General features: G+C 41.3%; 1 protein-coding gene across 1 annotated transcript in view; it reads left to right on the forward strand.

Annotated features, from left to right (window-relative positions):
- Positions 1 to 12,198, forward strand: part of ANKRD31 (ankyrin repeat domain 31) — a 109,593-nt gene extending 97,395 nt beyond the window's left edge. Inside the window, exon 25 of the mRNA XM_043546618.1 lies at positions 10,400 to 12,198. Within this exon, the coding sequence (XP_043402553.1) occupies positions 10,400 to 10,551 (152 nt within the window). The 3' untranslated portion in view covers positions 10,552 to 12,198. The remainder of the gene's footprint in view (positions 1 to 10,399) is intronic.
- The last annotated feature ends 2,146 nt before the right edge of the window (positions 12,199 to 14,344 follow it).

Here is a 14,344-nt window from a genome sequence, read left to right on the forward strand (position 1 = left end):
ATCTGAAGGTGGTTTAAGTCTTTCTGGTACAACACTAGCTATGCATAACATGTCTGGAGTTTAATCTGGACTGAAATACCTTGACCTTTCTTTTCCCCTCCTCCCCCTCTAAAATGATACGCAAAACTTTTTGGAATTCCTAAAGGCTTTGTCCTATTAAAGTAGTAATTAATAACTTTATTTTAACATCCAACATAGGTAACCTGGTTTCACCTGGTAAATCACGAGATTTTGGAAAAGTACTTAGTACAGTGGAGTCTTGGGAAGAGTCACAAGGCAATTGGGAAACAATCTCTGCAGGCCTGGACCTTTTAGAAGACAGACAGTTAGACCTTAAGGGGGCCTGCTGTGTCCTTCTTCTAGAACAAGGACCCTCCATTACTGATGTATCTGTCTGTCAAGGTAGAGCCTTCAGGCTGCAGAATCCATAGGGAGGAAAGTGCTGTTGGAATGCAGATCCACAACAGGGTACAAACCAATCTGAGACAGATGGACCAAAAGATTTAGAACCAGATGATTTGTCAGGGCCAGGCTGTGGGTGGCCTGTGTGCCCTGGTCTGTGGCTAAATTGCAACTGGGAGTTAAGTAACGGGGTCTGGAGTGAGGGGAGTCAGAATGCCAGGAAGTCAAGGTCAGGTACCAGGTTGCAGGAAATAGGCAGATAGCAGGATCAGGGTGGAGCTGGCTCAGGATACTAAGATATTAGGGTCAGGCATCAGGTTATAGACAGTGGTCAAATAGCAAAGTCGAGGATGAACCAGGATCAGAAGTCAGAGACTGGAGCGGAAGCAGGCAGGCGATCTGTACTGTTGCTCAGACAACTCCTCATGGTGACTTCCTGGTTTAAATATTAGCCAACTCTCAGCCAATCAGTGGGCTGTAGGGGAGCACCCTGCAGACCCTGCTGGGTGGTACGTGCTGCAAACCCTAGCTCATGGGGTCTTCTAGCAGAAAGCCAGCCTAAGCATTCAGTGGTGATGCAGAAGCATCAACAGTCCAGAACCCCCATTGTCTCAGCTTCTAGTCTTACAAGTTCATATGTGATTGTTCAGCATTTTCCAAAGGCTTATGCTTCCTATTTTTTCCTGGAATCCATGAGCATGGGTTCAAATTCTGTGGAGAGACCCAGATAATAGAAGTATCATCTCCATACAAAACTTGACTACCAGGGAAGCACTGCATTCCATCATGGAAAAATCCAGTCTCAGAATATTTTCCCACAGACAACTCTTTTCTAAGCGATACAAAGACCTTAAATGGCTGAAGGAGAAGTTGGTTCCAAATCCTCACCAGCATAGACCAGCTGCTTCAGATGAGTGGAAGCCCTACAACTTTTAGGACCCATTGCATCTAAAGAAGCTGTGTGAGAGACAGAGCATGCAATTCCAAGACCTTACCTGGTCTGGAAGGCCAGTGTCTAGTGGAACATTTTGAGTCTTTAGAGGATTCAACAGCACAACCTATTGAAGAAGAGTCCAAGGACTTGTAACTTAGACCCAGGGCATCTCCCACGGGAAAGCCTCACTTATGTCCAGGAGCACTCAGGTCTTCTGCCATAAAAAAGGTCTCACATCTGTTATTCCTGTCTCGGGACTGTATTATTATGGCCTGCTATTTTGTAGTGACAAAAGAATACCAAGTGCTTCACAAAATGTAGAAAGATACAAGCTTTCCCTAAAAGATCTTAGTCTAAATTTTAGATATGAATGAATGTAGGAGGGTGATATATAGTAGGAAGAAGGCAAAAGAACAAGTTTTTAGAAAAGAAGGATGGTCTTGTGGACTGGACTAAAATGCATGAGATCTGGGTTTTGTCCCTGGCTTTGCCACAAATGTCCTGTGTGACCTTGGGCATGTCACTTAAACTCTGTGTGCCTCAGTTTATCATCTGTAAAATGGGGATAATAATCCTTCCCTACCTTATGGAAATGTTGAGGTTAGATTTTAATGTTTGTGAGCTGCTCAAATATTTAAGTGATAAACATAAAGATAGTATAAAATCCTATTACAAATAAATTACAGAAATACGAGAGTTGTATTTTGTTAGCTGTGTGCACAGATTGTTGGTTCAGTCAATTTTTAAATTAAATATATGAAGAAGATAAAAAAATAAGAATAGATATTTTTGACTTGCAAGTTGTGGGCATCATGCAAAAGTTGAGTTTTCAGTAGGAATTTAAATGAGCAGAGAATGGTGGCTCCTTTTACAGAAGAAAAGCCTTTTGAGTAACCCTCATTCAATCACTGGAGATGCTGGTCTGAAATGGACATTTTTGTATTGCAAAAAAGTGCACTTTTTAAACCCGATTTTCAGGTGCAAGTCAGTCATAATAGACAAGCTGTTGCAAAACTAAAACAAAATGAAAATAAAACTTCAAACATACTAAGAATGGTTTAAACCCTATAAAACTAATCATATATAAACTCATAGCTGTAGACAAAGATGGAAAAGATATTAGTGAGCAGGGCGGAAAAAATCCTAGGAGGGGAATGATTTTTCCCTGATTTTTATAGAAGGATCATTCTGATATTAGTGTGAACTACAAGTCTTTATAATATGAGTCATGAAAGTTGTGAATTACCCTATAGTGGGAAGGTGGGACCATGGGGCAGAGAACAGGACATTGTGGGTAGTGAATGCTGTAAAGCAGATACAGCCTTCACCCCCACCCCATCCCCAATTCCACCCCCACCATACACTATATACACACCGCAAATGCACTCTGGTGTATACTTGACTGACAAACAGCAAGTTGCTCTTTGAAAGCCACCCATCTTCCGTCCCTGCGCCTATGTGTCCCCTAATGTAGATGGCAGAAGGCTCAAGCAGCAGCTTACCAATCCAAGCTTCCCTTCTCTGTTCCTGAGGCACTCAGTTTAGCTTTAGATGGCATCAATGGAAACTCTTCCATCTCCAGCAGCCTGTATTCTAGTGAGTGGTAAGGGGAACTGGAGCTACAAGAATGGAAGAGGGAAGAGAAAAGTCAGCAAAAAAAAGTAAGAGTAAGCAAAGAGCAAAAAAAGTAAGAGTAAGCAAAGAAGTAAACAGAAAGAAAGGGTGAAGGGAGAGAGAACACATACAGAAAACTGGAGAGATGGTGGTTAAATATTTGGCCATTAATTCATCCTGGGGGGCCAACCAAAAAAAAAAAAAAAGGGAGGGTGGGGGCTGTGAACCACTGTGAAAATATGTGTAACATGAATCTCAGAACTGAGGAGCACTAGTTTGGAATGTGTGAATTACAGGCTTATTTTTTTTGCTAATTGTTGACTGTAAATTAATTTCTAAAATGATTACAATGAGACTAAAGAGTAGTGACTCAGCTCAGTTATCCACTCAGCTCAAGTTGGATTTATTAAGGGAGAATGGTGGCATTTAATTTACAAAATCTGTATCCGATAGTGTGGGACTGTAGTGTGAGTTTGACCACGAAGCACTCAAAGTCATTAACTGCTGAAGAAAATTCTTTCAGTAGGGCCACTTAAATCTATCTTTTATACTTTTAGAAGGTTTGGCTTTAGAAATGCTTTTCTAAAAGGGGCTAGAACACTGTACTCAGTTTCTACAGAAGCTATTTCCTCATTTCCAAACATTTATTTTTTAACCTTAAATGCACATTTTCTGATTTTCACACATTTGACTTTATAATTGTAACATTTTAATAATGCTGTTACAAATTATTGATTTATAGCTTTAGGTCTATCTTGAAATTTTCTCTAAAAATATCCTTAGTTTTTTCTTTTGAAAGAAAAACTCACAAAGAGCCAGAGTATAATCTCTGAATAGATAGGTTCCAGTTTTTTATGCCACCAAACAAAAAAGCAGCTACCAGTTCATCAGCTAATATTTGTTGTTGTTTTTTTAACATAACAATGTCTGGTCCCTCCTTCAATGACATGCTCTTGTGAGACAGTCACAGCAAGCAGCTACGAGGGAGAGAAATCCTTCTAAAATAAATTAAAATAAATCAAAAACTGAGGAGCAAAGGCAATAAGGCGCTGAACTCTTCATAGCTAGCGTGGAGACAGCTCTTTGCCCTGAGGAAGACTCAGGTGACTTTCCTGACAAATTTATCTCCTTATCCAGTCTCTGGCCTAAAAGTATGGTTCTACAAACCAGTAAATCAAACAAGCTTGTCGGACAAGTCTAAAGCCTCCTCACATGGTTTCAGACCTACAAGTATGGCTTCAGAAACCAGCAGGCCAAGAACTTCTTGTCAGGCCACCAGCAGAGATTCAGATGTTTTCCCCCCAAGGTAAACCTTCCCACCATTACCCTCTGATCCCACTGAGGGTTACCAAAAGAAACTACACCATCTGCTCAAGAAACTCCCTGAAAAAGCACAAGAACAAATCCGCACAGACACACCTGGAACCCCGACCAGGGGTATGCTGTCTGCTACCCAAGATCCATAAACCTGGAAATCCTGGGCGCCCCATCATCTCAGGCATTGGCACCCTGACAGCAGGATTGTCTGGCTATGTAGACTCCCTCCTTAGGCCCTACACTACCAGCACTCCCAGCTATCTTGGAGACACCACTGACTTCCTGAGGAAACTACAATCCATCGGTGATCTTCCTGAAAACACCATCCTGGCCACTATGGATGTAGAAGCCCTCTACACCAACATTCCACACAAAGATGGACTACAAGCCGTCAGGAACAGTATCCCTGATAATGTCACAGCAAACCTGGTGGCTGAACTTTGTGACTTTGTCCTCACCCATAACTATTTCACATTTGGGGACAATGTATACCTTCAAATCAGCAGCACTGCTATGGGTACCCTCATGGCCCCACAGTATGCCAACATTTTTATGGCTGACTTAGAACAACGCTTCCTCAGCTCTTGTCCCCTAATGCCCCTACTCTACTTGCGCTACATTGATGACATCTTCATCATCTGGACCCATGGAAAAGAAGCCCTTGAGGAATCCCACCATGATTTCAACAATTTCCATCCCACCATCAACCTCAGCCTGGACCAGTCCACACAAGAGATCCACTTCCTGGACACTACAGTGCTAATAAGCGATGGTCGCTGTGACAAAGCTCTGTCCTTGCCTCCTTTGGTCCCGCGTTTCCTGGCGGATTTCGCTAGCCTCAGAGGCTCACTGTGACCCTCCACGTAACCCTTCTCTCTCTAGAGACAAGGGTCACAGTCTACTGAGCCATTTTCATCATAAGCCAGCGAGGGAGGTGAGGAGAAGTTATCCTTCCTTGCACAGTCTCTGTTGTCTCCCAGTCTCAGTGATTAATCAGGGGGCAAAGGGGGGGAGGGGGAGCCTGGGCCCACCCTCTACTCCGGGCTCCAGCCCAGGACCCTAATAGTATCAGCTATGGTAGCTGACCTTTTAGAAACATGACATGTACAATTCCCGGAAGTACTTCCCCCACAGCAGCCCTCACTTCCTCAAGCTCCACTTCACCCTTACCTCAGGGCCTCCTTCCTTGTGCCTGATATGGTGTGTACTACTCAGTCTCTCCAACAGCACAACTTCCTCCCACAGCTCCTGACATGCACACCCACCTGACTGACAGGGAGGCTTTTAACTAGTTTCAGCCAGCCCCTGATTGGTTTCAGGTGTCCCAATCAACCTAGCCTTCTCCCTGCCTTCTGGAAAGTTCTTATTTGGCCCCAGATGTCTTAAATGACCTGGAGCAGCTGCCATTTCACTTATCCTGGTACCAGGGATTTGTTTGTCCTGGAGCTAATATATCTATCTCCCCCTACTTTTCTATAGCCATCTGGCCTTGCCCCGTCACATCACATAAACACCACACTATATCGGAAACCTACGGACTGCTATGCCTACCTACATACCTCCAGCTTTCATCTAGACCACACCACACGATCCATTATCTACAGCCAAGCTCTACGATACAACCGCATTTGCTCCAACCCCTCAGACAGAGACAAACACCTACAAGATCTCTATCAAGCGTTCTTACAACTACAGTACCCACCTGCTGAAGTGAAGAAACAGATTGACAGAGCCAGAAGAGTACCCAGAAGTCACCTACTACAGGGCAGGCCTAACAAAGAAAATAACAGAATGCCACTAGCCATCACCTTCAGCCCCCAACTAAAACCTCTCCAGCGCATCATCAAGGATCTACAACCTATCTTGAAGGATGACCCATCACTCTCACAGATCTTGGGAGATGGGCCAGTCCTTGCTTACAGACAGCCCCCCAACCTGAAGCAAATACTCACCAGCAACCACACACCACACAACAGAACTACTAACCCAGGAACCTATCCTTGCAACAAAGCCTGTTGCCAACTGTGTCCACATATCTATTCAGGGGACACCATCATAGGGCCTAATCACATCAGCCACACTATCAGAGGCTTGTTCACCTGCATATCTACCAATGTGATATATGCCATCATGTGCCAGCAATGCCCCTCTGCCATGTACATTGGCCAAACTGGACAGTCTCTACGTAAAAGAATAAATGGACACAAATCAGATGTCAAGAATTATAACATTCAAAAACCAGTCGGAGAACACTTCAATCTCTTTGGTCACTCGATTACAGACCTAAAAGTAGCAATTCTTCAACAAAAAGCCTTCAAAAACAGACTCCAATGAGAGATTGCTGAATTGGAATTAATTGGCAAACTAGATACAATTAACTTGTAAGACTGGGAGTGGATGGGTCATTACACAAAGTAAAACTATTTCCCCATGTTTATTTCTCCCCCCCCACACACACACTGTTCCTCAGACGTTCGTGTCAACTGCTGGAAATGGCCCATCTTGATTATCACTACAAAAGGTCCCCCCGCCCCGGCTCTCCTGCTGTTTCGTGTTCTCTGTGTATATAAATCTCCTCACTGTATTTTCCACTGAATGCATCCGATGAAGTGAGTTGTAGCGCACGAAAGCTTATGCTCAAATAAATTTGTTAGTCTCTAAGGTGCCACAAGTCCTCCTTTTTTCCCACCTTGGGACATGCTAAAATGTTTGGTTTCACCATTCTACAATCTTGCTAAAGCACTCAGTAATGGTTTTTTTAGTGGCAATCATCTTGATAGCCTAAATGCATTCTGGTTTGCAGAGAAGGTGAAAGATAAATTATCTGAGTAAGAAAATTAACTTCTGTGAGCTAGTAAGGATAAAGGAAAACTGTGATTCAATACATGGCCTGTTGTATGTGAGGAATTGTCCTTTAGAGAATGTAGAGCCCCATGAAATTACTAGAAAATTTAAAGCAGAGAACCTTTTTGGAAAGAGTCTTAGCTGAAGTGCTCAGAAAAAATGCTTTCTCTGACACTCTAAAAGGCCTAAAGATTAGACTGCAGACCATGTCTACCTAAGATTCTTAGTTCCTTCATTAAGAACTCTGTAGTTCCTAATGCTTAGAAGGTCTACCAGAACTATTTACTTTAGAGAGGTTACAGACTCCAGTCCATACACTATGATCTTATAAGCTCTGTAAAACTTCTGAAGAACTTTATAAAGCTTACAAAAATCTGATAGAGTTCTCAGAACTCTATTTTTTCCAAGCAGCTACATTCAAAATATTAACCCCAAACTTATTTTTAAAATAGCTATGTGTACTGGTAATTAATGAATAAAACAAATTTGGAGATATTAATCTTGTATCTCAAAAATGCCTTGTCTAATTAGTTTCAGACTTTGAGAAGAAGTTTTTCTCTGGCTGGAAACCACATATGGAAATTTTATAAAGGAGTAATATTAGACAAAATATCAACAAATTAGAAGAAGGGGTCAAAATCAGCCTTATAATGGAAATTTCATACAGTTTTAACTATGGAGATGCTACTGCTGGATCGATAATTCTGCTATAAACTGGGGGACCATCAGCTAGAAACAATACAGGAGAAGAAAGGTCTGGGTGTATTTGGCAATCAGAGGATGACTATAAGCCACCAACATAATGCAGCCATAAAAAAGCAAAAGTGATTCTAGAATGTGTCAGGTGAGGTATTTCCAGAAGAGAGAGGGAAGTATAGATGCCACTGTGCAAGGCACAGGTAAGACCTCATCTGAAATACTGTGTACAATTCTGGTCACCCATGTTCAAGAGAGAGGAATTCAAACTGGACCAGGAGCAGAAAAGGGCTGCTGGGAGGATCAGGGGAATGGGGAGGCTGTTTTATGAGAGGAGAATAAAAGAGCTGGCTTGTTTCACCTAGCAAAATGAAGGCTGAGAGGGGAGATGATTGCTCTCTACAAATACATCTGGGTGATAAACATTATGGGGGGTGAAGTGCTATTTAAGCTAGAAGAAAACGGCGCAAGAACAAATGGGTACAAACTGGCCATGAATAACTTTAAGATGAAAATTAAAACATGGTTTCTAACCATCAGAGGAAAGAGGTTCTTCCAACAGAAGTAGTGTGGGCAAACATTCTAGTTGTTTTAAAATAGAATTTGATAAATTCATGAATGGGGTTACCTGTCATATAGCATGGAACTGGACAGAGTGACCCAGGAGATCCCTTCCAGTCCTATGTTTCTATAATAATGATAGCCCTTAGCTCCAGATTGTTTTGCAGGTTTTACGTTCCTATATATATAAAAAAATTGCCTCTGAGGTTAACGTCTGTCTGTCTGTCTGTCTGAATATGATCTCTTTCAAACTACTTTGTGACTTCCACCCAATACCACTATTTCTATCAGTTATTTTTCTAACACATTACCTATAGTCAGGAAGGTAAGTGACTGCCTCTGGAGCTACTGCCTACTGTTTCAGAGATTGGTTGGTAAAGGTCTTTGTGTGAACAGCATTGTAATAACCTCTTCAGAGACACACAAACAACTTATTTGATGCTGTCAGCCTTTGCTTGCCTGGGATCCAGGGTATGTGAATGTATGCTGGACATCAGATTGTAGATCCTTAGTACTTTTTGTTCTTCTGTGTCTTATGTTCTGAAATGAACATATTGAAGAACTGTATTCAGTGCTGTTGTAGCTGTGTTTGTCCCAGGATATTAGAAAGACAAGGTGGGTGAGGTGATATCTTTTATTGGATCAACTTTTGTTGGTGTGAGAGACAAGCTTTTGAGCTTTGAAGAAGAGCTCTCTGTAAGCTCGAAAGCTTGTCTCTCACACCAACAGAAGTTGGTCCAGTAAATGATATAACCTCACCCACCTTGTCTCCCTAGTATCGAAGAATTATCTTTAGGGAACTGAGTGAAATCCTGGTCCCATGGAAGTCAAAAGGAGCTTTGCCATTTTTCACACCGTGCAAGATCCTTCTTTCATTATTTTTTTCAGCACGCGTGGGGTGGAATTGTTTTTTGTCAGAAGTCATGTCTTGAAGGACAAAAAGGGTGTGTTTCATTTGTGTTAGCTCAATCAAGTTAGCTTCACACAATTGAAAAGCTCCATTAAGATGCAGACTAACACATCTGAAGCCATGTAGTTGCCTAGGGGGGAGGCTAGGCTACAACTTGGCCAGCTAACATGGCTTCAGATATATTAGTGCAAATCTTAATGGGGCTTTTTAATCATGTTAAGATATTGAGCTAACAAGAGTCCAGCACACATCCTTTTTGTCTGTTAAGACAAGGCCAGAGAGCCCTGGACATTTGAATAGGGACTGAACACTGATCTTTTCATTCTGGTGCCACTCTTATTCTCATGCCAACCCTATTCTTCCTCCTAAGGGCAACTGCTAGCTGTAACAACTCTGCCATGGTTCGCAGCTGCTATGCTTGAGTGTAGCCCCTTTTCAATACTTTCAGCTGCACTGTTATTGTAAGACCTACCATTCCGTCAGTGATAGTTGTGTCCAGAAACCCCATCAAAAATATTCTGACATGCAGCAGTGATAGTGCGTGCAAATGTATTTAACAAAGAAAGGATAAACAAAACAGTAAATAAAAAAATACAGCTTTCCAAAGACCTCAGTTCACTGACTATTGGATTTGAACAGCAAATTCCATACAGCTGCTGAGCTGCTGCCTTGCTACATCTTTCATGGATGAATTTTTATAATGTGGCATTGCTACTGTTTTTAATAATGCAAACTAAACCTCATAGGGCCAAATTCTACCCTCAGTTACCCAGTCTCCTTCACTTTATGCATTTTAAAGAAGGTTCCAATCCTGCACATACTCAGGTGACAAGTATTGAAGCCTTAGGCCTGATCCTGCAATTTACTGTGTACAGGTACACTACTCTCTCCATGTACAGCCCCACTGAAATCAATGGGGCTCTGTGTGTACAGCAATGTGCCTTCACTATAAATTGCAGATCGGGGCCTAAGATTGTAAGATCCCAGGGCAGGGGATCTGTCACTGTTTATATGTCTATAAAGAGTCATTCACACCTATGATCCTATATAAATAGGAGCGGGAATAATTGGATTTTATTTTAACGTAGTGTTTTTAATCATTTGCTTTTTTCCCCCAACAGAATCGTCCCTCCAGTCTGACTCCGTAAAAAACTCCAGAAGCTTTCTTCAGTTAAACGAGATAGTATTAATAAATAATGAGGAACTTCTGCCATGTCATATAATGGATCAGCATTGGAAGTTCTATGTGGAATGTGAGAATTTTGGATTTTAAGAACGCTTCTGATTTATAACAGTTTTTCTTCATCATCAGTTAAGAGTAAAACTGACTTTTTAGAATTAAATTGCCTTGTTACTAGCATTTAAATAGCTTCTTTAGCCTGGTAATATGAATGTAAATCAGATATACTAAAATATTACCCGGTATCTGGATTTAATACAAGAAACTTAATTTGCAGCAGCTGAAGATAATTGTCAATGCTGAACTCATGTTTTGTTTTACTATTGAGACAAGGGAGTGTAGAGGCAAACAAAGTCCTTTTATAAATTTGGCACTCACCTCCGGTCATACTCAGTCCCAGCATAGGTGGGTGCAACTCCATTGACTTCAGTGGCATTGTACCTACTTATACAAGGGCTGAATATGTCCTCACTTGTCCAGATAAAAGCAGCACTGCCAGTCAATTTGCAACTAATGTTACAGGCAGTCTGCTTGAGCACACGCCACCCTAAATGACTGTAAAGGTCCATGTACCAATATAAGCAATTCTGTTAAATAGAAATTAAGATAAGCAGCTTTTAAAATAGCTGATTACTTTGCTTTACATGACCTAGAAATATATAAACATTTCTAGAAGGTGGGGGAAGGGGATGGGAGCAGGGTGGTTAAAAGCAAAATTTTATCCATTTGAAGTTCTCAAATGTGGGTTTCTCTGATTATCAGATGTATTCAATCTGAAATGACAAAGGAAGCACTAGTGCACGGCAGAAAGTGAAACGAGGTCATTTACTGGTAAAATGTATTTATTTTTTAAATCTAACAGCAGCTTCAAAATTTGCCCCAGCCTCCTGAGGATTTGTATTTGTTTAAATTTTAAAATGTCTGAGTCTTCCCCATTTATACAACATTTGACTCCTATCACGAGAGTCATCTGCATTCAAATTGCAGTCTTGCTTTTTCACTCCCTGGATTACAAGAAATAGAAAAGATGCAAAGGTAACACCCAATACTCTTAACTCCAGAGAATGGGACAGAGTGAGAGACCCATGCCAAAACATGGCAGCCTGTAATAGTTATTGGGGTGTGAATTACTGTCTTGAAGGGAAGTTGAATACTGCCTTAGGCAAAAGGAGACTATCAGGGCATGAACTTGATACAGGGGAAGGAGAGGGATGCTTCTAATGGGAAGTGTGTTAATACTGTGCCCTGTCATGCATTAGTAGTCATTGATTGATAAAGCCTTAAAGATTGAAAAAATACAAACTGTCACGAAGCCAAAAAGGTAAAGGCTTTTGAGTGGTAGGTATTCAGTAAAAGTCAGTTTCCACATAGAAAAGAGAGAAACCGTTTTTCTGAGCTGCTACAGTGGAAGAATACAAAGCAAAATCAGTTTAAAGTAAATGGTTATTCAAATATTGTTCATGTCTTGTTTGGAGAAGGCTACCATCTTATTTAAAAAAATAACCTTTGACCATCAGACCTACTGTATTGCTTGTAAGTTTATTTTAATGTTTTCTTTGTTATAAGGTATTAAATAAAATTGTTAACAAAAATTGTAAGGTCTTGACAGTAACACTTTGTTATAGTCAGTATAATAACATTGCACATGATGGAAGTGCAGATTGAGAGGTGGTGACAAAAATATTGGATCACACACTGATTCATAGGTGGGGGGAAAAGGATGTAAAGTATTATTTGTAAACTGCTGGTTTTTTACTGATTCAGTATGAGAACGTAAAAAAGCTTAATTTTCTTTGATTTTTTTTTCAGTGTTCACATGTGCACTTTAAGCAAGTAATAGCGTTAAGGTGTCAGCTTGACAGCAAGAAATTAATCTGGCCTAACTACTGATTAATAAAATTAGCAAACCTAGTTTTCTACTTTCCAAATCCATACTCTTTTCATAACTTAAAGAAATAGGACATGAGAAGGGTGGTGTCTTTGTAAATGCTTTACTTTTCATTCCATGCTAAAGAAGCACAGTTGATCCTAGACACTATGCAATACACGCGGGATCATCAGACCCCTGTTCTAGTGGGAATCTAATATGGTGCATTACACCACAGGTGATAGACAGTAGTGGCTAGTCCTCCCGACCCTTCTGCTTTTGGCAACTGGCTGACTCCTCTTATTTAGTAAATGACTTCTCCTCTCCTATGCTCTGAATGAATGTACATCTCATGCTATGCAGAGCAGAGGAGCCAGGAAGGAGAATTCAAAGAGGGGGTATCAGCTGATATCACTGCCACTGTTAATATTTCATGTAAGGAAAAAAGGAGAGATTTGAGGGGCCAGGAAGAGTCAAGGAGGCAAAGGGGAGATAAAAATAAGTGAGGAAGAAAGCAAAGGGGATTGACAAAAGAATAAGGAGGGAGAAACAGGAACATAAGAAAGCAGCTGGGGACCAGACAATAGAATACAGATTAATAGATTTTAAGGCCAGAAGGGGACAACTATGATAGTCTGACCTCCTGAATAACACAGGCCATAGGTTATGAAAGAACTGCATAGAGAAGGGAAGCAAGGAAGAAGTGACAATGGAACAAGAAACAAAAAGGACAGAATAAAATTCACCCAGTGCAGAGGGCCAGCACAAGGGTTATACAGGAAGTGGTGCACTGGCTCTCTGCACAGGGGTGAATTTTACCCCAGAGAGAACAGAGCAAATCAAGAGACATGGGATAGTAAAGACCAGATTTTAGAGGGTATTTACCTGGCCAGCAATGCAGACAGATGCCTAGTGGAATTTTCAAAAGCACCTGAGCACCTAAATCCCATAGGTACTAGGCATCTAGGCACTTTTGAAAATCTCACCAGGCATGTCTCTGCATCTTTAGACACCTAAACACCTTTAGAAATTGCTCTGAGACCTGAAGTTTTACTGCAAAAGTACAGTTTGAATGAGCAACAGAGCTAGGAAGGGAGAGTGGATTTTGAATGAGACAAAGATACAAGTGTCACACTGTCGGCAGTGGCTCATGACCATGAGTGCCAACCTCAGGGCAGACTGTCAAAAAGGAGGACAGAAACCCCAAACTGGTTGTAAATTCTATAATTAGGTTTCACTGACCCAGTAACAAATGTGAAGTCCTAAAGCACTACAGCAGTCTTGCCATGGAGTCACAGACAGTCCCCCTGGCCATTCCAGTCTATCTTGCCACCCAGGCAAGATGGATTTTGTGATAGATGATCACTTCCCACCAAAAATCACAATAATAGTTGGGTTACTAGTCCTTTGGGACTTACCCCAGGTCAATTGTACTCAGATCTCAAACCAAAGACAACATCTGTCACCAATCCTGTAATAAACTAACTAAATATTTATAAACTACAAAAAGAAATGAGAATTATTTACAAGGTTAAAACAGGAAGCATAAACCCACAAGTGAGTTACAGCTTTGATTTAAAAAGGTGATATGAACTTCTATAATAAGCAGTTCTATATGTCCTTTAGGGCTGACCTATGCCAGGCAGCATGAGGATCTCTTGTGTATGTTTAGAAGTCTTTGCCCCTCAGAGTTCAGACAGCAGAAAGAGACCAAGTTTCTCCTTGTCAGGGACTTTGTTATCCCTTTCACCACAGAATCCAAGCTTGTGGGATGAGATCATGCACAGGTCTCCCCTTCCTGAGGGGAGTTAGGAATGCAGTCAACAAGGTCTGTCTGTGTCCTCTGGTGCTACACAATGCCTCTTTTGCCTTCAGTGGGCCATCTTGTGTACAGGATAAGCACTTTACCTTAATTAATGCTTCTTTTCCTGTTTGATGAATTGCACAATTACAGAGGTTTACAATGCAAACACTCAGTATAACTTTAGAGCAGGGGTGGGCAAACTAAGGCCCATGGGC

The sequence above is a fragment of the Chelonia mydas genome, chromosome 5 (assembly GCF_015237465.2).
Source record: "Chelonia mydas isolate rCheMyd1 chromosome 5, rCheMyd1.pri.v2, whole genome shotgun sequence".
In the NCBI taxonomy this organism is placed as follows: domain Eukaryota; kingdom Metazoa; phylum Chordata; order Testudines; family Cheloniidae; genus Chelonia; species Chelonia mydas.